We start from the raw sequence: 24,897 nt of genomic DNA, 5'->3' as shown, positions 1-24,897 counted from the left end.
TTCATTTTATGAGGGAAGTATTAATCTCGTTCCAAAGAAAGAGAACTATAGGCCAAGAACCCTGATGATAGATGCTAAATTCTCACAAAACATTAGCATTTAGGATCCAGCAATACATTAAAAAGATCATACATCAAGATTAAGTGGAGAGACCACACCTAGGATACACAGAGGGAACACGCATTGGACTCCAATGGCCAAACCTTTCTTATACACAGACAAAATGGGCAGGCAGAGAAATGCAACCCAAATGAATCAAGAGAAATCCCCAGAGAAGGACCTGAATGAGTCAGATATAACCAAAATAACAGATGCAGAGTTTAAAATAATGATTGTTAAGATGTTCAAAGAGCTTAGAACAATAGATGGTCATTACGAACACCTAAATAAAGAGGTAGCAAATATAAAAAAGGAAACTGAAATAATAAAAAAGAATCAGTCAGAAATGACAAATACAATATCAGAATTGAAGACCACAATGGGAGAAATTAAAAGCAGGATGGATGAAGATGAGGATTGAATCAGCGAGTTAGAGGACAAGATAAAGGCACAAAAGCAGAGCAGAAAAAAAAAAAGAGAGACTCAAAAAGTCTGAGGAAACTCTAAAAGAGTTCTGTGACAACATGAAAAGAAATAACATCTGCATCATAGGGGTTCCTGAAGAAGAAGAAAAAAAACAAGGGAAAGAAATATTGTCCAATCAAATCATAGCTGAAACCTTCCCTAAATTGAGGCAGGAAAAAGTTTCACACATTCAAGAAGCACAGAGAACTCCGTTAAAGAGAAACACAAAGAAATCTACACCAAGATATATCATAATTAAAATATCAAAGCTAACTGATAAAGAGAAAATATTAAAAGCTTCTAGAGAAAAAAAGCTATCACCTACAAAGGAGCCCCCATAAGGATGACATCTAACTTCTGAACAGAAACACTTGAGGTCAGAAGGAAATGGCAAGAAATACTCAAAGTAATGTAGAACAAGAACCTACAACTAAGATTACTTTATCCAGCAAGGCTATTGTTTAAAATTGAAGGGGAAATTGAAAGCTTACCAGACAAAAAAAACTCAAGGAATTCACTACAACCAAACCAACACTGCAAGAAATGTTAAGGGGCTGTAGTAAACAGATCAAATGGTGAAAAAAAATATAGCAAAAGAGGAATACAGTTTTAAAGAATAAAATGGCAACAAACAACAATATCAATAATAACCTTAAATGTAAACAGATTAAATAATCCAATCAAAAGACATAGGGTAGGTGCGTAGATAAGAAAACAGAAACCTTATATATGCTGTTTATAAAAGACACACATTAAACAAACGATGCACATAAGACTGAAGGTAGAAGGATGGAAAAAATATTTCATGCAAATGGAAATGAAAAAAGAGCTGGGGTAGCAATCAGACAAAATAGACTTTAAAACAAAGACTATAGTAAGAGATAAAAAAGATCACTACATAATGATAAAGGGAGCAATCCAACAGGTAGATATAACCATCATAAACATCTACATACCTAATATAGGAGCACCTAAATATATAAAGCAGACTTTGATGGATTAAAGGGCGAGATCAACAGCAATACTATAATAGTAGGGGATTTCAATACTCCACTAACATCACTAGATAGATCCTCAAGAAAGAAAATTAACAAAGAAACAGCAGACTTAAAAGACACACTAGATCAACTGGATTTAATAGCTATATTCAGAACCTTTCACCCTAAAGCAACAGAATATACATTCTTTTCAAGTGCTCATGATATCTTCTCTAGGATAGACCACATGTTAGGGCACAAAAGCGGTCTCAACAGATTTACGAAGATTGAAACTGTATCAAGCATTTTCTCTGATCACAATGGCATGAAACTAGAAATCAACCACAACAGAAAAATTGAAAAATATTCAAACACTTGGAAACTAAATAGCATGTTATTAAATAATGAATGGGTTAACAATGAGATCAAAGAAGAAATTAAAAAATTACTAGAAACGAATAATAATGAGCATATAACAACTCAAAATTTATGGGACACAGCAAAAACAGTACTGAGAGGGAAGTTCATAGCATTACAGGCATACCTTAAGAAGCTAGAAAAAGCTCAAATAAACAACACTGCATCAAAAAGAACTAGAAAAATAACAGCAAGTAAAGCCCAGGGGTAGTAGAAGGAAGAAAGTAATAAAGATCAGAGTGAAAATAAGTGAAATAGAGGCTAAAGAAACAATACAGAGGATCCATGAAACAAGGAGCTGGTTCTTTGAAAAGGTAAACAAGATTGAAGAACTTTTAACTAGACTCACCAAGAAAAAGAGAGGACTCAAAATTAGAAATGAGAGTGGAGAAATAACAACTGACACAACAGAAATACAAAATATTGTAAGAAAATACTATGAAGAACTGTATGCCAAAAAACTACAAAACCTAGATGAAATGGACAAATTCTTTGAAACATAAAATCTTCCCCAAAATGAGACATAAAAATGAGACTCAAAGACATGGACAAAAGTGTGGTGGTTACTGGGGTGGCGGGAAGGGGGGATAGAGCATAAAGAAAACCAGATAGAAGGTGACGGGAGACAATTTGACTTTGGGTGAAGGGTATGCAACGTAATCAAATGTCAAAATAACCTGGAGACGTTTTCTGTGAACTTATGGACCCTGATTTATCAATGTCACCCCATTAAAATTAATTTAAAAAAAAAGATCAAGTGGCGTTTATTTCGGGAAGGCAAGACTGGTATAGTATTCACAGATCAATAAATGTGATTCATCACATAAACAAAATGAACGATAAAAATTATGATTAAATCAATAGATGAATAAAAAGCATTTGATAAAATCCAGCACCCATTTACAATCAAAACTCTCAATAAAGAGGACATAAAGGGAATATACCTCAACATAATAAAAGCCACCTATGACAAACCCACAGCCAATATCACATACAATGGACAAAAATTAAAAGCAATCCCTCCCCTTAAGATAAAACAGAGGTACCCCCTTTCACCACTCTTATTCAACACAGTTCTGGAAGTTGTAACAACTGCAATCAGAAAAGAAGAAAAAAAAGGCATCAAAATCAGAAAAATAAAAATGTCATTATATGCTAATGACATAATACTATACATAGAAAACCATAAAGTTTCAGTCAAAAATTACTTTACCTGATAAATGATTTTGGCAGAGTGGCAGGATATAAAATTAATATTCAGAAATCAGTGGCATTTTTTTGTGTGTGATAGACAGAATGAGAGACAAAGAGAAGGACAGACAGGGACATACAGAAAGGAAGGGAGAGAGATGAGAAGCATGAATTCTTCATTGTGGCTCCATAGTTGTTCATTCATTGCTTTCTCATATGTGCCTTGACGGGTGCTACATCAGAGCAAGTGACTCTTTGTTCAAGACAACAACATTGGGCTCAAGCCAGTGACTTTTAGGCTCAAGCCAGAGCCCATGGGGTCATGTCTATGATCCCAAACTCAAACTCATGAACCCACACTCAAACCGGATGAGCCCACATTCAAGCCGATGACATCAGGGTTTTGAACCTGGGTCCTCCACGTCCCAGTCCAACACTCTATCCATTGCATCACTGCCTAGTCAGTCCAGTAGAATTTTTATACACCAACAATAAAATATCAGAAATTAAGAAAACAATACCCTACACTACTGCAACCAAACAAATACCCAGGAATAAATTTAACCAAGGAGGTTAAATTATTGTAAATAATTTAAAAGACTTGTATTCGGAAAAATATAAGACTTAGAAAAATAAATCAAGGACAGTATACACAGGTGGAGGCATATACTATGTTCATGGATAGGAAGAATTAACATCATTAAAATGTCTATGTTACCCAAAGCAATCTAGAGACTCAATGCAATTCCTATTAAAATCCCAATGGCATTCTTTACAAATACAGAATAGTTTAAAAATTTATATGGAACCAAAACAACACAAATAGCCTCAGCAATCTTAAAAATGAAGAACAAGCCTGACCAGTGGCGCAGTGGATAGAGCATCGGAAGACCCAGGTTTGAGACCCCGAGGTCACCAGCTTGAGCGCGGGCTCATCTGGTTTGAGTAAAAGCTCACCAGCTTGAACCCAAGGTCGCTGGCTCCATCAAGGGCTTACTCGGTCTGCTGAAGGCCCAAGGTCAAGGCACATATGAGAAAGCAATGAATGAACAACTAAGGTGTTGCAACGCACAATGAAAAACTAATGATTGATGCTTCTCATCTCTCTCCGTTCCTGTCTGTCTGTCCCTGTCTATCCCTCTCTCTGACTGACTCTCTGTCTCTGTAAAAAAAAAAAAAAAAAAAAATGAAGAACAAAGTGGGAGGTATCACACTTTCTGATATCAAGTTATACTACAAGCCACTGTAATCAAAACAGCTTTGTATTGGTTTAAGAACAGACATACAAATCTAAAGAACAGAACAAACGACCCAGAAATAAAGCCATGCCATTATGGTCAATTGGTATTTGACAAGGGAGGCAAAAAAATACAATGCAGTAACGACATTCTCTTTAATGAATCATGTTAGGAAAAGTGGACAGGTATATGCAAAAAAATGAAACTAGATTAATTTAAACCAGTCACAAAAACAAACTCAAAATGGATAAAAGATTTAAATGTAAGTCACTAAACCATAAAAACCTGGGAAGAAAACACAGGGAATAAACTCCAATATCTCTTGTAAGAATTATTTTTGTCAATATATCTCCTGGGGCAAGTGAAAAAAAGGACAAAATAAATAGGACTACATCAAGTTAAAAAGCAAAAGATATCATTAACAAAATAAAAAGATAACCCACACAGTGGGAGAACGTATTTGCCAATATGTCTAATAAGGGGTTAATAACCAAAATTTATAAAGAACTTCTAAAATTCAACAGCGGGAAGGTAAACAATACAATTAAAAATGGGAAAAGGCCCTGAATAGATACTATTTCAAAGAGGACATACAGATGGCCAACAGACATATGTAAAAATGCTCAAAACCATTAATCATTAGAAAAATGCAAATTAAAACCACAATGAGATACTACCTCCCACCTATCAGAATGGCTCTCATTAACAAATCATCACACAAGTGCTATCGAGGATGTGGAGAAAAGGAAACCCTCCTGCATTGCTGGTGAGGATGCAGACTTGTGTAGCCACTGTGGAAAACAGTATGGCGTTGCCTCAAAAAAAGTAAAAAATGGAACTGCCTCTCGAACCAGTAATCCCACTTTTAGGAATATATCCTAAGAATCCCAAAACACTGATTCAAAAGAAGATATGCAATACCATGTTTATTGTAGCATTGTTTACAATAGCCAAGACCTGGAAACAGCCCAAGTGTCTAACAGTGGCCGAGTGCATAAAAAAAGCTGTGATATGTATACAGAATGGAATACTATGCGCCAAAGAAAAGGAAATCTTACTTTTTGCACTGGCATAGACAGGCCCAGAGATTATTATTCTAAGTGAAATAAGCCAGGCAGTAAAAGATAAATACCGTATGATCTTACTTATATGTGAAATCTAATGAACAAAGTGAACTAAGGAATGGAATAGAGGCAGAGGTGGGGTCACAGGGAGAGAGGGACAGCTGTCAGAGGAAAGAGGGATGAGGGGATGGGATCAGAGAAGGTTGAAAGGATTAGTGAAATTATATATACATAACACAGAGATACAGATTAACAGGACAGCAAATCCCAGAGGGAAAGGAGGGGAACTAAATGAGGTAGAACTAAATGAAACAAGATAATGGTAAGATAAAAGGTAAATATAATGGTAGTTTATTATAAACTGGCTCACATTTAGGCTACTCGCTAAAAAAAGATGACTTACATTATCATTTTAACCAATTCCACATTAATATCAAAACTGACCATAACATGATTTTAAAACTTCCCCTGCCTGACCTGTGGTGGCACAGTGGAAAAAAGCGACAACCTGGAATGCTGAGGTTGCCAGTTTGAAACCCTAGGCTTGCCTGGACAAGGAACATATGGGAGTTGACGCTGCCTGCTCCTTCCCCCCTTTCTCTTTCTCTAAAAATGAATAAATAAAATCTAAAAAAATAAAAAGATAAAAAACAAACAAAAGTTCCCCTAATTTTTCCTTTAAAATGTAATTATATATTTTTTAAAGATTTCATTTATTTATTTATTTATTTACTTGCTTCTCATATGTGCCTTGTCCCAGCAAGCCTGGGTTTACAAACCAGTGACCTCAAAATTCTAGGTTGAGGCTTTATCCACTGCACCACCAAAGATCAGACAATAAGTAGTATATTTCACTTGAACATTCTGACCAAGCAAGTGAACAACGTGTATAGGTACTGAAGAAATAAAGGTTTCATGTACTTGTTGCTACAAATCTAATAAATGAAATGGGCACCAAGATAGAACCAGCACAGAACCTACTACCTAGCCACATTTACTAAAACTTAACTTGGGTCCATGGTATAACATGGAAAAAAGTTTATCATCTTTATACAGTATTCAATATAGGAAAGTGGATTTCTCTTTCATTCTAATTGGATGCAATAAACCACATTAGTTTTAGCACAACCTGTAACTTCATCAAAAATTAAAATCCCTGCTTTTTACATTGTATTGGCAGATAGCTCAATATAAAATATTCAACATTACTTAAAAACACTGTAGGTTAGTTGTCCTGGCCCGTTGGTTCAGCGGTAGAGGGTCTGCCTGACATGTGGAAGTTCCTGGTTGGATTTCTGGACAGGGCACACAGGAGAAGAGCCCATCTGCTTCTCCATCCTTCCCCCTCTCCTTCCTTTCTATCTCTCTCTTTCCCTCCTGCAGCCAAGGCTCCACTGGAGCAAAGTTGGCCCAGGGGCTGAGGATGGCTCTATGGCATCTGCCTCAGGTGCTAGAATGGCTCTGGTTGCAGCAGAGCAACGCCTCAAAGGGGCCAAGCATCACCCCCTGGTGGGCATGCTGGGTGGATCCTGGTCCAGCACATGCAGGAGTCTGTCTGTCTGTCTGTCTGCCGCTCCCCGCTTCTCACTTCTCCCCCATTTCTTATTTCAGAAAAATAAAAAAAGAAGTCCACTGTAGTTATTAGTCATATGATTTTATTACTTAGACCATTAGTCTAATAGTATTTATCAGCCTTGGCCAAGTTGTTCACTTCTTTAGAGTGTCGTCCCTATACACTAAGTTGTGGGTTCAATCGCAAATCAGGGCACATTAAAGAATCAATGAATCGCCTGACCTGTGGTGGCGCAGTGGATAAAGCGTCAATCTGGAAACGCTGAGATTGCCGGTTCAAAACCCTGGGCTTGCCTGATCAAGGCACATATGGGAGTTGATGCTTCCTGCTCCTCCCCCCTTCTCTCTCTCTCTCTCTCTCTCTCTCTCTCCTCTCCTCTCTATAATGAATAAATAAAATATTTTTTTAAAAAAAGAATCAATGAATAAGTCAACAAATCAATGTTTTTCTTTCACTCTCTAAAATCACTTAAAAATAATTTTTTTTTCTTCTTTTCCAAGAGAGAGGAGGGGAGATAGAGAGACAGACTCCCACATGCGCCCCAACTAAGATACACCCAATAACCCCTATCATAGGCTGATGCTCTGCCCATCTAGGGCCATGCTGGCAACCGATCTATGTTTAGTGCCTTAGGCAGAGGCTCCATGGAGCCATCCTCAGCTCCTAGGGCAATGCGCTCGAACCAATTGAGCCATGGCTGTGGGAGAAAGAGAGAGAGAGAGAAGGGAAAGAGGCAGGGGTGGAGAAACAGATGTTCACTTCTCCCATGTGCCTGACCAGGAATTGAACCCGGAACATCTACACACTCTATCTACCACTAAGCCACTAGCCAGAGCTAAAAGCAATAAATTTTTGAAAATCTTTTAGGAAATAAAGTATATATCACACTTGAAAAAAATTTAGAAGTGTTTTTATAACTATTTTGATTGATTCTAGTTACAATCCTATTTTTTTTTCCTTCTTTTCCAAGTTAAAAGGAGGGGAGATAGATTCTTGTATGTGCAGCAACCGGGTGACAACCCCAGTATTGGGCTGATGCTTGAATCCACTGAGCTATCCTTAGCACCTAAGACCAACAAGAAGACCAACTGAATTATGCTCAGCACCCGGGGCGGATGCTTGAGCAAATCAAGCCACTGCTGCAAGAGAGGAAGAGAGAGAGAAGAGGGGAGGGAAGAGAAGCAGATGGTTGCTTCTGCTTTGTGACCTGACCAGTGATCAAACCCAGAACATCCGTATGCCAGACCAACATTCTATCCACTGAGCCAACCGGCCAGAGCCAAAAAAGTTTATATTGATCATAGAGAAAAAACAGGTAACAATCATGTATTTTTAGTGCATAAATTTTAATACACAGGCATATTCTCTTTTATTATGATTTGCAGATACTGGGTTTATTACAAATTGAAGACCCTGCAGACCACTGGAGGCTCAGATGATGGTTAGCATTTTTTTATCAATACAGTATTTTTAAGTTCAGGTATGTACATTCCTTTTTTAGACAAAAGGCTATATTGCACACTTACAGTGCAGAGTACACATTACTTTTATATACACTGGAAAATAAAACGTTCCTGTGACATAGTTTACTGAAATATTCGCTTTTCTGCAGTAGTGAGGAATTGAAACTGAGTATGTTATAAGTGTGCCAGCACTCAGAAAGCAGAGGACTGTTCAGATAAACCATAACAGTAGCAGTGCATAAAAAAGTCGCGCCTTAACCCCTGCTACGTTTCTACTTACCTCAGGCTGCATCAAGAAAGAGTCCTGCATGTGATCTCGAACCTCCTTCAGGAAGCTTGGGTGGCTACCTACCTAAAAAAGATTTTCGAACATTTTAAAAAACATATATACAAAGCCTAGTAGATTGAAAAGAAAATAAATTGTAAAAGTTGATTTTTAATTACCTGTTCTGTGACTTACAAACTCAATCCAAATTTTTAAAATGCCTGTCATAGCCCCAGTGCCACTGCCCAACATAGACAAGAGATATTAAATAATTTTAATTAACGTATAGAAAAAAAAATCACTTATAGTAAACAATAATTAAAAATTAATGTTCTGGGCTATTGGCTCAGTGAATCGAGTCTCAACCCGGGGTACAGACATCCTGGGTTGAATCCCAGGTCAGGGCACACATGAGAAGTGATCATCTGCTTCCTTTCCCTCTCTCTCCCCCTCTCACAGCTAGTGGTTCAACTGGTTCGAGCATTGGCCCAAGGTGCTGAGGATAACTTGTTTGGTTTGGGCATCAGCTGAGGATAGTTAGGTTGATTCAAGCACTGGCCCAGACAAGGGTTGCCAGGCAGATCCTGGTTGGGGCACATGCAGGAGTCTATCTCCCCTATCACTTAAAATATATTAATTAATTACAGCCTAAGATTTGACCTGCCTATAAGTAATTCTTGCAAAATATAACTTCTTTCTCTTAGATGACAAGATCTGATTAAAGTTTACACTGGGGAACAATTTTTTTTTTCATTTTCTGTTGCATGAGGTTTTAGAACTGTTTCTATACATTTCTGCATCGCTGATTCTAAATCTAAAATCCATTTTTTGGTGTATGCTCCAGCTTTCATGCAATTTTAATTTCTTTTTGTTACCAATGCATTGCATGCATTGGTTTTTAAATTGTAGTTAAAGGGCAACAACTCTTGGATTGAACATAACCACAAGGCAATCATGTTTTCCAAACATCACTTTTACATAATTTTGGTTGTTTTTAAATGTAAAAAGTTATTATCTGATAAAAAACACCCTCTTATTTTAAGATTGAATCATGGCTTCGAATAGGCGTAAATGTAAGAATAGTCCTGACACCTTCTGTTATATGTGTGGCTGTTACATCAACGTCAAAGGCGCAACATTTCATCATTTATTGCACGTGCATATATTGCCTATTTTCAGCGATTCCAACTGGTTATTCAACTCATCTGCAAGATTATAATGACATAAAAATTGTCCTCGACTTTCTAAAGTATAAGGAGCAATACTGGATCATTTGTGTGGATCTTAAAATGGTGAATTTCCTGCTAGGCCAACAGAGACATTTCACAAAATATCCCTGCTTTCTGTGTTTATGGGACAGCCGAGCTCGGGAGAAACACCGGACACAGGAGTGGCTGAAACATGAAGCTTTGGAAGTAGGAATGCAAAATATTGTGAATGAACCTGTCGTTAATCAAGACAGGATCATTTTTCCCCCACTTCACATCAAACTTAGCTTAGTGAAGCAGTTGGCTCAGGCTTCGAACAGAGAAAGTGAATGCTTTCAACATATTATTTCTGCTTTTCCTGCCTTGTCTTTCAAGAAGATAAAAGTAGGTGTAGGCCCTGGCCGGTTGGCTCAGTGGTAGAGCGTTGGCCTGGCGTGCAGAAGTCCAGGGTTCGATTCCCAGCCAGGGCACACAGGAGAAGCGCCCATCTGCTTCTCCACCCCTCCCCCTCTCCTTCCTCTCAGTCTCTCTCTTCCCCTCCTGCAGCCGAGGCTCCACTGGAGCAAAGATGGCCTGGGCGCTGGGGATGGCTCCTTGGCCTCTGCCCTAGGCGCTAGAGTGGCTCTGGTCACAACAGAGCGACGCCCCGGAGGGGGGAGAGCATCGCCCCCTGGGGGGCAGAGCGTTGCCCCCTGGTAGGCATGCCGGGTGGATCCCGGTCGTTTGCATGCGGGAGTCTGTCTCTCCCGTTTCTAGCTTCAGAAAAATACAAAAAATAAAAATAAATAAATAAAAAGCAAGTGTATTCGATGGACCTCAAATTCGAACTTTCATATGTGACAAAGAATTTGCCAGGAAGACGAATAAGGAGGAGAAAATGCAGCATGGCAGTCTTTTGGGGCAGATACAAAGAACTTCCTTGGCAACAAAAAAGCAGAAAACTATGAACTCTCGTTCAAAGGATGCTGTTGGCTTTCCGTGACATTGGATGTAACCTGAGCATTAAGATTCACTTCCTGAACAGTCACCTTGATAAGTTTCCCGAAAATCTTGAAGCTGTTAGAGATGAGCAGACTACTGCTGGAGCATCAAACGAGATTGTCCTTGACAAGTACACAAACACAAAACCTACAAACACAAATTTTTGCCTGAATAGAATTTAAATAACTTTTGTGCAAATTTTATGATTAAAATAAGTGTTTTAATATGTTCTATTTTGACACTGTAGACAAATTCTGATGCTATCATATCTTTTAGTGTATTAGTGTATTTACTTCATTATATACATTATATTTTCACAAAGATAATGCCCAAGACATTCTACTTGATTATGTTAAACTAAATGTTGAAAATTTTACAGTAAGATGAAAACCTAAAATCTTGAATTGCAAAAATACTGTAGCTTACAAAGAAAACTAACATCAGATCTGAGACCAGCACACTCGAATTAGGTAAGAACAAGTATTTTTGTGGGTGCAACAAAAATTTTGTTCCCCAGTGTTATCAATAATTATAATGATATCTCCAAGCAAATTTTTTTTTTGGACAGAGAGAGAGGAATAAATAGAGACAGACAGAAAGGGAGAGAGATGAGAAGCATCAATTCTTCATTTCAGCACATTAGTTATTCACAGATTGCTTTCTCATATGTGCCTTGACAGTGGGGGGGGGGGGTGCTACAGCAAAGCAAGTGATCCCTTGCTCAAGCGAGCGACCTCAAGATTTCAAACCTGGGTCCTCTATGTCCCAGTGTGATGCTCTATCCACTGCGGAACTGCATGGCCAGGATCTCCAAGTACTTTAAATTACCATTATTTCCCAATTATATGATATTCCCATGTATAAGACACACCTTAATTTTGGGACCCAAAAATTTTCTTTGAAAAAGAAACAGCATTACATAAAGTTATTGAACTCAAGTTTTATTCATCATAAAATTCATACAACTCTTCACTGTCAAAACTCCCATCCATTAGCTTGTCTTCATCTGTGTCTGATGATGAATCACTGTCATCATATCATATTGCCTCATCTTTGTTCCATCTATGACATTTGAAATGCTACACTTCTTAAATGATTTGACAACTATCTCAATCTTGATATTATCCCAGGATCTTTTCATCCAGGTACAAACTGCTCCTATAGTTGGTTTCTTCACTCTTCCTGCTAGTGTCAAATTGTCTTCTGACGATTTCATTCATTGGTTCCATTCATCTCTCATGGCAGCTTTGAAGGGTTTGTTATTGCTGACATCAAGTGGTTGGAGCTAGGCTGTCAAGCCTCCAGGTACGATAGCAAGTTTTTTTTTTGCTCTGCAGCAATCTTCTTTGTGTTTTTTGTTATGTGTGCCCTGAACTGATCAAACACCAATAGGGTAGGTTCGCATAAGAGCCCACATGGTCTCCCTCTCCAAACTTTCTCAAACCAGATCATCCAACCCTTGTAATGAACAATGACAATCACTGCTCAAAGAATTTCTTCTTTTGGCATCATTTTGCATTTGAAAGGCAGCATAGGGGGCAGCTTGCTTCTGCCAGCACAACAAGCTAGAACAACTGTAATATACTGGTAACAAATGCAAAGTGTATAATGGCTTTTTCATGTCCACTTGTCTTCAGTTACAGTTTTCACCCCCTTCTTATCAACAGTTCTGTTACTTGGGACATCAAATTGAGGAGGGACTTCATCCGTATTTGCAATCTGTCCCAACTCATTCTGACATTTAATGACAAAATGATAAAGTGTAGCATTTCAAATGTCATAGATGGAGCAAAGATAAGGACCTTCTGCTCATAGCTTTCAGGAATCTTTTTGGCAAGTCTGGTGCGAGGACGCATGCTGCATCCATTCCATTTCATGAACTTGAAGCATCAATTGTGTCCTCCTTTGAAATCAGTAACTTCTTTTTCATCAGCAATTCTTCTTGCTTCATGCTGAACCATCTTGGTGGACACACGAATTCCAATTGCCCTTTGCTCTTAAATCCAAATCTTCTCCTCTCCTCCCAAGTGAGAAGGGGGGAAGGCAGACAGACTCCCCATGCTTCTGACTGGGATCCACCTGGCATGATCACCAGGGGGCGTTGCTCTGCTGCAACCAGAGCCATTCTAGCACCTAAGGTGGAGGCCATGAGGCCATCCTCCATGTCCAGGACAACCTTTTGCTCCAATGGAGCCTTGGCTGCGGGAGGGGAAGAGAGAGACAGAGAGAAAGGAGAGAGGAAGGGTCGAGAAGCAGATGGATGCTTCTCCTGTGTGCCCTGTCTGGAAATCGAACCCGGGACTTCCACAAGCCAGGCCAACACTCTACCGCGGAGCCAACCAGCCAGGGAAATACATACAGGTATCTTCAATTCCTTCTCTAAATCAGGCTATTTTGCTGACTTGCCTCTCATGACCGTCTTTTGCCAGTAGGGTTTCTTCTTTCCATAGCCAGATTTCTCAGTTGGAGGAGGACCAAATTATATATAGCAGCACGATTTCCATTCACTTTTGCAAACTTAATCCCTTTTAACTAGAATTCAGCACTGTACTAAAATCTTTTCTCATCCATTTCTAGGCAAAACATGGCAAAACGTAACCTACTGTAATATACTGGTAACAAGTGCAAAACAATGAGTGCAAAAACAAGCATGAAAAAGCGGAAATACAAGTTAAAAAAAAATGTACAACCACTGTATAAGATGCACCCAGTTTTTAGACCACAAATTTTTAGGAATGGGGTGCATCTTATAAATGGGAAATATGGCTTCTGTGCCTGGTTAAAGCAGCTTTATCGTGGCTGCTTGTTTGTCAGCTAATTAGAACATGTCTGTTCCTTTAGTGTTATCATCTCTTGATTAACTCTTTCCATTTACTTTTTTTTCTTCCTGGGCTTTGGTAGGATAAGTGTGACTTTAAAACACTGCAGCCAGGACATTTTGAGTATCATAACATATACCTGGATCATAGTTAATCCTTTACATTAACTGGATTTACTTGACACTGCTCTGGTAAGGAAAGGTATGTGCCACCTTATTATTGCCACATGGAGGTAGAAGTTCAGGCTCTCCACTTGGCCTCTGTTGACACCCATGGAATGTGTGGAGCTTCTTGTTAATGCTGGGTGTGTATAGGCATTCATTTCCTGTTTGGCCTTTAGCTGAATGCACCTTTACTAGGAAGAGTAGGAGTACCTTCCTGCTGGTTCTCCAGAGAGCCTCCACCAACACGAAATGATTCTGCTCTGGTGGACATCAAAAATATTCTTCGTTATCTAGGGCCTTGGCTGGTAAATTGAGTGGTAGAGTGTTGGCCTGGCATGTGGATGTTCTGGGTTCAATTCCCAGTCAGGGCACAGAGGAGAAGTGACCATCTACTTCTCCAGCCCTCCCTTTTCTATCTCACTCTCTTCCACTCTCTCCCCCTTCTGTAACCAAGGCTTGATTGGTTCAAGTGTCGGAGCTAGATGGCCTCAGGCCCTGAGGACGGCTCCACAGCCTCTGCTTTAGGTACTAAAAAAAAAGGCTTTGTTGCTAATCAATGGAACAGAGGCCCCAGATAAGCAAAGCACCACTCCCAAGTGGGCTAGCCATGTAGATCCTGGTCAGGGCACATGCGGGAGTCTGTCTCTCTGCCTCCCCTCATCTCACTAAAATTAAATAAATAAATAAAAATATTTATTCTTTTACAAAATCAAATAAATATTAATTTAAAACATTGTTTCATATTCATTTAAAAATATTTTTATATTTCATAATTCTCATACTATATGTTAATAATTTGTAAGTAAATAAATGGGAATCCATACATATGCTGTTATTGGTAGAACACAATCAGACATGTTAGGGACCACTTACACTCTAATGGGTGTCTTCTTTTGCTGTAGCTTGGAAACTAAAATTATATGGTAATCTTTTCTTATCTCCACCTTCACCTCCCCTTTGACTCCTGTCTCTAATACTGAACTTGGCCACTATTTTTATCTATGTCCCCATTGCTCAATTACCATATTTCCCCACGTAAAAGACGTACCATTTTTTGAAAAATTTGGAGTCTAAAAATTGGGTGTGTCTTATACAGTGGTTGTGACATTTCAAATGTCATAGATGGTACTGAGGACGAGGCAATATATGAAGACAGTGATTCGTCATCAGACACAGATGAGGACAAGCTAATGGATGGAAGTTTTGACAGTGATGAGGAGTTGTATGAATTTTATGATGAATAAAACTTGAGTTCAATAACTTTATATAATACATTCTTTTTCAAATTTCAGGCCCCAAAATTAAGGTGTGTCTTATACATGGGGAAATATGGTAACAATGAATACAGATTCTTTTAAGAAAAATAAAAGACAAAGAACCAAGCGGATATTTTAGAACTGAAAAAAGCCTGCAAAAAAATTCAAAAAAGAAATCAATGATCTGGTATGTCAAAAGAACACAGGAGACAAATGAAAGTGCTCCGAATGGCCAAAACTAGAAAATTATAAGCAACAAATAAAGTGGTACTAAATTATAATCCAGAGTATTAAGTAAATATCCACAAGTCCTTACTGATATTAATAAGTGACTGAATACATTAATAAATGTAGAAGAGACAAATCCCCTATGCAGAATAATCCCAGATATCTATATATGCCCCACACTAAAGGAGAATGTGACTTCATTCCAAAGAGTACAACACGGAAATGGGGAACAGGGAGTTTTACAAGAATTCTAACAAACAATAAGGTTACTGTGATAACAACTTAAACAGTAAAATCACACGAGATGTGTCTTTGCATGGGATAAAAATGGAAACAGTTCACAAACACCTCTGTGACCTTCCTCCTAAAAACTCATAGCCCAAGGCTGTATAACAATGAGACAAACAACAGAACAATTCCAATATAGGGAAATCTTAGAATATACCTGACTCCTGAAGACTGCCTGTGGTCAAAGAAAAAAAGGGGGAGAGCCCTGGCCGGTTGGCACAGTGGTAGAGCGTCGGCCTGGCGTGCAGAAGTCCCGGGTTCGATTCCCGGCCAGGGCACACAGGAGAAGCGCCCATTTGCTTCTCCACCCCTCCCCCTCTCCTTCCTCTCTGTCTCTCTCTTCCCCTCCCACAGCCCAGGCTCCATTGGAGCAAAGATGGCCCGGGTGCTGGGGATGGCTCCTTGGCCTCTGCTCCAGGTGCTAGAGTGGCTCTGGTCACAACAGAGCGACGCCCCGGAGGGGCAGAGCATCGCCCCCTGGTGGGCATGCCGGGTGGATCCCGGTCAGGCGCATGCGGGAGTCTATCTGACTGTCTCTCCCCTTTTCCAGCTTCAGAAAAATACAAAAAAATAAAAAATAAAATAAAATAAATAAAAAAAGAGTGGGGGAGAAATAAAATAAATGTCAGGGTCTTCAAAAACAGGGGATCTTAGAAAATGTCACAACTAATTGGAGTCTAAGGTGACATGATTACTGAATATGATGTAGTATTCTGGGCTAAATCCTGAAACAGAAAAGGGGTATTATGTAAAAATTAAGGAAATCCAAATTAACTATAGACTTTTATAAAAAATTTTACTGATTGATTTTCGAGATAGAGGAAGGAGGGAAGGAGAGACTAAGAAAAAGAGAGAGAAAGAAAAACAGAGAGAGTGAACAATCAATTTGTCATTCCACTTATTTATCACTGGTTGATTCTTGTATGTGCCCTGACTGGGGATCAAACCCGCAACCTTGGCAATAGACTTCTATGGGAGGCAGATCTTTTACACTGCAGAATCCGCACAGCAGATTCCTCAGTATGAAGCCTCTTTCAGCCTATTGGGGGTGGCGGATTCCACCTTTGGAATTTTTCTGCTCTAGGAAAAGTTCTAGCGTGGAAAAAATTAAGCAACATGCTCTATATTTGAGCGGAATCTGCTGCGGCCTCCATTGACTTGAATAGGAGAGGAAGAAATGTGTCGGAAACTGTCATTTCTCCGCCTCTTATTGAAATCAAAAGGAGGCTGCGGAGGATTGTGTGGTAACCTGAGATTCTTGGGAGCTCTCTTCCACAAAATCCGCTGCACTCCAAATGAAATCAATAGGAGGCGGATTCAATGCCGGAAACCGCTGATTTCAGCAGTTTCCTCATTCAGAATATGGGAAAATAGTGGGAGATATGGGAGATAATTATACATTGGGGTACAGTGTGAACTACATCTTATAGTGGTCTCTTATAAGACCAATGTAGTTCACACTGTGTAAATGTATGGTGCTTTGTGTAAGTGTAAGCTGCTTTGTGTACTGTGTAATGATTATACACAAAGCACCTTACACTTACATAGTATTGTGTGTATGGTGTGTGTACTGTTTTTACATTATTAACCTTTTTTACACCAGCAGGCTGTCTCGCAGGTTCTCTTGGCTCTCCGCCTCCTAGGCTTCTGTCCTCCAGTGCTTGCTGCACCTGCCCACTGATGATGTCAGCAAGCGCCAGACAACGCCGGACATACGTAATGCACTGCTATGGACGAGCAGCCACGCTGCTATGGACTGTGGAGCGTTCCCCCCAGCCCCCCCCCCCCCGCCCCTTAGGCCCCGGATGGATGATGCAGTCACGTCTGTGCATGACTACAAGCATTCAGTTTGGAACGCACGTCCATAATGGTGTGCGTTCAAGCGGAAAAGCGCAGCTGCAGACAGTAGCACAGCTTCTCAGCAGCTAAGCCATCGGAAATATGTATTTTCCGATGGCTTTAGGCGACCCCTGTGTTTCGGTCATTTGACTCCCGCCGGGGTCGCAACCCACAGGTTGAGAACCGCTGGCCTAAGGGATCAGTTAGGAGTATAACAAAAAAAGCTACTTTCAAGGAAAAAGAAGACAGGACTGAAAAAGCGCTCACAGAAATGTCTGAAAAGGCTGGAAATTAGGCAAAAGACAGTAACCCACGGACAGAAGAGGTTCAGCAAACCCTAGAAAGAATAAACTAAACCACATCAATGTCAAATTTCTGGAAAAAAATCTGGATAAAAATTTGAGTAAAATTAAAATTTGAATTTAAAAAAAATTAAGGGCCCTGGCCAGGTAGCTCACAAGTGACTAGAGCATTATCCAATAATGTCAAAGTTGCAGGGATACAATCCCCAGTCAGGACACAGACAAGAATCAACCAAGGAATGTACAAGTGGAACAACAAAAAAAAAAATTGATGTCTCTTTATATATCTTCCTTCTCCTCTCTCTCTAAAATCAATAAATAATAATAATAATGAGAAAAAATTTTGAAACCAGCAAAAAAAAAGAAAAAAGATAAATACAGCTGGAAAAACAGCCTTAGAAATACAAAAAACTCTTAGATAATTGTCCTTTCTACTCTAAGCAAACACCAGAGAAAAATGTGGCATTCACCCAAGCACACCAGCAAAGGCCAGGTGGATGCCTACATTTGCACGTTGTCCAGACTTCAATGCAATGCTCAGCATCCATCCAGGTCCCTACCTCTACAGCCTACCCCCTCAAGATCAGAATTGAGGATCAAGACTTTCACCAACAACTAGCACTAACAAGGTCAAAATTACAATTACAGAGATTGAGAAATGGCAGAAATAATGAAGAAAAATGAACTAAGTCTAAGGGACCTGTGGGACAGATCAAGTGTACTAACATGTGCATTATGAGAGGTTCAGAAGAAGAAAAAAAAAAACAGAACAAGGCAGAAAGATCTGAAGAAACAATGGCTGAAAACTTCACCAATTTGATAATGGACACATATCTACAAAGCTAAGAATCACAAGCTACAAATGGGAAAACTCCGAAGAGACACACAATAGGAAACATTATAATCAAATGTTGAAAAACAATCTTGAGAGCAGCAGTACCATGAATTTTCAGTAACATCTTCCACCAATTTCTCACCAGGAACCATGGAGAGTTCAAAAGCAGTGGGCAACATTATGTGAAATACAGAAAGAAAACACATTTCAAACAAAAATATAAACCCAGAAAAATTATTATCCAAACATGAAGAAGAAATAAAGACATACCCTAGTAAAATCTGAGGGGATTCTTACCAGTAGACCTACCCTACCCTACAAGAGATTCCAAAGATTTATGCAGAAATAAAAGGGAACTAGACAGTCACTTGAGCAGATAAAGGAATAAAGACCTTTGGTATAAACAGATACAAAATGTATTATTTTTTTATTTTTAGTTTGTAAGTCCACTTTTTATTTCCTACCTGATTTTAAAGACAAATACACAAAAAGTAATTAAGTTTCTGTTATGAAGCAAACAATGTTTAAGATGTTACTTATTAGAACATAAAGGAGGATGGGCCTATAAAAGAATAAAGTTTTTAAATATAAATTAAGTTATCAAATTACATTAGACAAATATAAACTTAGGTAAATGTAATCCCCATGGTAACCACTAAAATTTACACACAAAAGGAAATGAGAAGACAACCAAAACAATTCACTACAAAAAATCAACTAAACACAAAAGAAGGTAATAATAGAGAAAATGAGTTACAGAAAAGATATTAGACAAATGGGGGAAAAAAATGGAAGAAAAAAAATTCTTCCTTATCAGAAATAACTAAATATAAAGAGATGAAATTTTCCAATCTGGAAAGGCAGACAGACATAGGTAGAATGGAAATAAAAAAGAATCCAACTATATGCAAATTCACAAACAGGTCAAAAATAAAATGATGGAAAATGATATTCCATACAAAAAATAAAAGTGCCAAGCAGGAATTACTATACTAATTTCAAACAAAATAAATATTTATTTATTAAACGAAGGAGACGGGGGGGGGGGGGGGGCAGAGAGGGAGACAGGGACAGAGAGACAGGAAGGGAGTGAGATAAGCAGCATCAACTTGTAGTTGCAGCACTTTAGTTGTTTGTTGATTGCTTTCTCATACGTGCCTTGACTGGGGGCTACAGTTGAATCAAGTGACCCCTTGCTCAAGCAAACGATCTTAGGTTCAAGCCAGCGTCATTTGGGCTTAAGCCAGTGAGCTTTAGACTCAAGTCAGCGACTGTGGGGTCATGTCTATGATCCCATGATTAAGCCAGTGACCCCATGTTCAAGCTGGCGTCCTCAGGATTTGGAACCTGAGTCCTCAGTGTCCCAGGTCGCCACTTTATTCACTGCACCACCACCTAGTTCAGGCCAAAATAAACTTTAAAAACCTTATCAAGAACTGATGAGGCCCTGGCCAGGTGTCTCAGTGAATAGAGCCTTGGCCCAGCCTGCAGACAGCCTGGGTTGAATCCCCAGTGAGGGCACACATAAGAAGCCACCATCTGCTTCTCTTCCCCTCCCTCTCTCCCTTTTCTCTCTCGTCTCCTCTTGTACCCAGTGATTCCATTGATTCAAGTGTCAGCCCCAAGCGCTGAGGATAGCTCGGCTGACTTAAGCATTAGCCCCAGAAGGGGGTAGCTGGGTAGATCCCAGCTGGGGCACAGGGCACAGGAGTCTGTCTCTAACTTCCCTCTTCTCAAATAAATAAATAAATAAATAAGAACTGTTGAGTAAAAGAAAAATAGCATATATTAGTAAAAGGGTAAATTTATCAGGAAGATATGATAATTATAAATATATATATATATATATGGAACAAATATCAGAGTCCCAAAATATATATATTAAACAAATACTAACATACCTGAAGAGCAAAACAGACAAGTGTAGAATAACAATAAATATACCACTTCCAATAATGGACAAACCATCTATACATAATCTCAGTAATTAAATACAGGATCTGAATAACACTGGAAAACAATTAGAGATAACAGATATATACAGTATGCACCCAACAACAGAATAAATATTTTTCTCAAATGCACATGAAACATTCTCCAAGACAGGCCATATGTTAGGGCACAAATAGAATTTCAATAAATTTATAAAGATTGAAAACTAAGAGTATAACCTGACCAGGTGGTAGAGTAGTGGATAGAGCATTGGACTGGGACATGGAAGACTTAGGTTCAAAAACCTGAGGTTGCCAGCTTGAGCACAGGCTCATCTGGTTTGAGCAAGGCTCACCAGCTTGAGCCCAAGGTCGCTGGCTTGAGCAAGGGGTTACTCAGTCTGCTGTAGCCCCCTGGTCAAGGCACACATGAGAAAGCAATCAATGAACAACTAAGGTGCCACAAAGAAGAATTGACGCTTCTGATCCCTTCCTGTCTGTCTGCCGCTATCTGTCCTCTCTGTCTCTGTCACACACAAAAAAATAGAAAAAAAAACAACAAAGAGTATTTTTTCACTGGAAAAAGAAAAAGACTTCCCATTTCCAATATTTAAAATTGTATTGGCCTGACCTGCCATGGCACAGTGTATGAAGTGCTGATCTGGAATGCTCAGGTCATCACTTCAAAACCCCAGGCTTCCTTGGTAAAGGTACATATAAGAAGAAACTACTACAAGTTGATGCTTCCTGCTCCTCCCCCACTTTCTCTCTATCCTCTCTCTTTCAAAAATAAATAAAAAGTCTGATAAAATAGCATCAGAGGCCCCAGCCAGTTGGTTCAATAGATAGAGCACAAGCCTTGTGTATGGAAGTCCCAGGCTCGATTCCTGGTCAGCGCACACAAGAGAATCAACCACCATCTTATCTCCCCCTCCCTCTCTCCCTTCTCTCCCTCTTCCCCTCCCACAGTCAGTGGCTAGATTGGTTCAACCATGGGGGGGGGGGGTGCCGAGGACAGCTGGACTGATTCGAGCCACAGCCCCTGATGGGTTGTTGTGGGTGGATACTGGTTGGGGCACAGGCAGGAGTCTATCTTCCCTCCTTTCACTTAAAAATAATAAAATAATTGTATTGGAAAAAATAATTAAAAAATAAAATTGTATTGGAGTTACTGTATTAGGAGACACCATCAGATGACAAAATAATAATATGAATGAGAACTGGAAAGGAAGATTTTAAACTTTCTCTATTTGCAGGTGATATTATGGTTTAGTTTTAAAAAACAAAATTTTATAGGAACTGCTAACGACAGTCACAAAGATATAAAATTATAACATAGGAAATAGTCAATATCATAATAATTATGATATGTGGGGTCAGGTGGGTACTTGAAATACCAGGGGCACCACTCCGTAAAGTACAGGATTGTCTAACTACTATAATGTACATCTAAAACAAATACAGAATAGTATTGAATCTAAATGAAAAACAAATCTGAGAAATCAACCAATAAAATGATTCAGTTAGGTAGAGCTATTTAAAATTAGTAAAAATATATATGCACACATATGTATACATATATACAAAATAATGGAGGAGACCCGTTTAAAATAATAACAGAAGATAAAAGTATCTATGAGTAAGTAAAGCCAAAAAGAACTGTTATAACAAGTGAAATGAAATCCCTTATTCTAAGGATACTTTGACATCAAAAAGATGCTGAGTTTTAAGACCAGTCATTTGGAAACAGATATTTGACCCACAACTCAACTGTAGACCAGAATAAATTCCAAGTGGGTTAAAGATTTAGATGTTAAAATGAAGCCTTAGAAACATTAGGAGACAACATGAGAAGTATCCCTTTATAGCTTGAGTGGGAAAAAAATAAATGCAGCAAAATCCAGAAGCAATAATAGAAAACTATTAAGTTTGACCTTTCCCCCCCATTGGAACTCTGCTGGGCCTACAGGTCTGTGACAAGCTGCAGATGTGGTTCTCTGTTCGGCAGAATGGGATTTGTCAAAGTTGTGAAAAAATAAAGCCTACTTCAAGAAATACCAAGTAAAATGTAAAAGATGACAAGATGACCGATTACTATACCCAGAAATGCTTGGTAATCCAAGGTAAAAATAAGTACAACACACCCAAATACAGGATGATACTTTGTGTGACCAACAGAGGTATCATTTGTCAGATTGCTTATGTGTATATAGGAGATATGATAGTTTGTATAGCTTATGTTCATGAACTCCCAAAGTATAGTGTGAAGGCTGGCCTGACAAATTATGTTGCAGCATACTGTGCTAGCCTACTACTGGCCACCCGCAGGCTTCTCAACAGGTCTGGCAAGGACAATATCAGAGAAAGCCAAGTGGAAGAGACCACAGATGAATATAATGTGGAAAGCACTGATGGTCAACCTGGTTCCTTCACCTGCTATTTGGATGCTGGGTTTGCCAGAACTACTACTGGAAATAAAGTTTTGGGGGCCCTAAAAGGAGCTGTCGATATAGGATTGTCTATCCCTCACAGTGCCAAATGATTCCCTGGTTATGATTCAGAAAGTAAGGAATTCAATGCAGAAGCACACTGGAAGCATGCCATGTGTCAGAACATTGCAGATTACATGTCTTACCTAATGAAAGAAGATGAAGACACTTATAAGAAACAATTCTCTCAATACATAAAGAACAATGTAACTCCAGACATGATGGGGATGTGTAAGAAAGCTCAAGCTGCTATACAAAAGGATCCACAGTCTATGAGAAGTAGCCTAAGAAAAAAGTTAAAAAGAAGAGGTGGAATCATTCCAAAATGTTTCTTGCCCAGAAGAAAAACCAGGTAGCTCAGAAAGCAAGCTTCCTCAGATCTCAGGAATGTGCTACTGAGATCTTATAAACCAAACCAAACTACTATTTTCTATATAAATTTTTCATATAGAAAAAATAGTAAACTTATTGCTCAAGCAGCAAAAAAGTTGACAATATTTTAAAATTCTACATGACAAAAACTGCTTATAAGCATCCAATGACAGTTATACATAACATAAATGAATCTCATTCACATGCTAATATCATTTACATAAAGTCTCTAAACAAGTCAAACCATGATGTTAGAAGTCACAATTAGTGGTTACTTTTGAGAAAGGGGAGGAGAAAGTAATCAGACCAGCACAAATAGGATGAAAGAGAACAGGTAGTGTTCACTTTTTTGAAGCAGGATCCTAAAAATCAAGACAAGATTTTAGATGTGATTTTTAAATAACACTAAGAGACAGGGATTACTAGTATCTCAACCTTACACATGATGAAAGCTGAGACCCAGGACGCAGATGATGATTGGTGAGGCCAGGATTCTAACCTAGACCAACTAACTAAAGCCAGCAGCAGCCTTACCAAAAGCAACAACTTCATCAACAGTCAACACTATACCTAGTCCTGGAGATTACCATTAGTTCGATCCTTTCCATAACCACTATAACCTTCCCTATATTAATGAATATGAAGTATGCCTACCCAGTACAAATCCTGTGAAAGCAGGAACTATGTCTACTTTGCTTTCCATCGTACTATTCCCAGGCACTAGCACAGTACCTGCAACACAGTAGGTGGTCAATAATTGTTTCATAACAAATTACCAATAAATTTTGCTCTTTAAAATAAATGTTCAAATGAGAAAAAAATAAGATCAAAGGCCAAACAAAGAAATGGTAAAAGATGTAAATAATTCACAGAAAAGACAATTAGCTTTGAAATATGAAAAATCTCTAATCATTCTTAATAAAAAGAATGTGTTCATCTTCACTGTTGGAGAGGCAATGGACAAACAGGCACTTCCACAATATTACTGAAAAGAATGCAAACTTGTAAAACTCTAACATAGAATTTAATAATATCTAACAAACTAACATGCATTTACTTTTAGCCAAGCACTCCTGCTTGTAAAAATCTACCTTGAAACCACACCTCCACAAACACAAAGTCAAGAATATATTACCAGGTTATTCACCATCTATTATTTATAACAGCAAAAGACTTGATGGAGGCCCTGGCCGGTTGGCTCAGCGGTAGAGCGTCGGCCTAGCGTGCGGAGGACCCGGGTTCAATTCCCGGCCAGGGCACACAGGAGAAGCGCCCATTTGCTTCTCCACCCCTCCGCTGCGCTTTCCTCTCTGTCTCTCTTTCCTTCCCGCAGCCAAGGCTCCATTGGAGCAAAGATGGCCCGGGCGCTGGGGATGGCTCTGTGGCCTCTGCCTCAGGCGCTAGAGTGGCTCTGGTCACAACATGGCGACACC

At 39.0% G+C, this 24,897-nt stretch overlaps 1 protein-coding gene and 1 pseudogene across 6 annotated transcripts in view; one reads left to right on the top strand and one right to left on the bottom strand.

The window, feature by feature from the left end:
* Window positions 1-24,897, bottom strand: part of ZMYM2 (zinc finger MYM-type containing 2) — a 154,782-nt gene that overhangs the window by 84,477 nt on the left and 45,408 nt on the right. For 5 of the 6 annotated variants that reach the window (XM_066258289.1, XM_066258291.1, XM_066258294.1 and 2 more), the window contains one exon: window positions 8,768-8,839. The exons of the other annotated variant lie outside the window; for it this stretch is intronic. In XM_066258289.1, the coding sequence (XP_066114386.1) occupies window positions 8,768-8,839 (72 nt within the window). The remainder of the gene's footprint in view (window positions 1-8,767; window positions 8,840-24,897) is intronic. 6 annotated transcript variants of the gene reach the window in all.
* On the top strand, window positions 22,613-23,501 carry LOC136323748 (large ribosomal subunit protein uL18-like; annotated as a pseudogene).

The sequence above is a fragment of the Saccopteryx bilineata genome, chromosome 2 (genome assembly GCF_036850765.1).
Source record: "Saccopteryx bilineata isolate mSacBil1 chromosome 2, mSacBil1_pri_phased_curated, whole genome shotgun sequence".
In the NCBI taxonomy this organism is placed as follows: domain Eukaryota; kingdom Metazoa; phylum Chordata; class Mammalia; order Chiroptera; family Emballonuridae; genus Saccopteryx; species Saccopteryx bilineata.
Note: the sequence above shows the minus strand (reverse complement) of the source record. Positions and strands in the feature narration are given on the sequence as shown.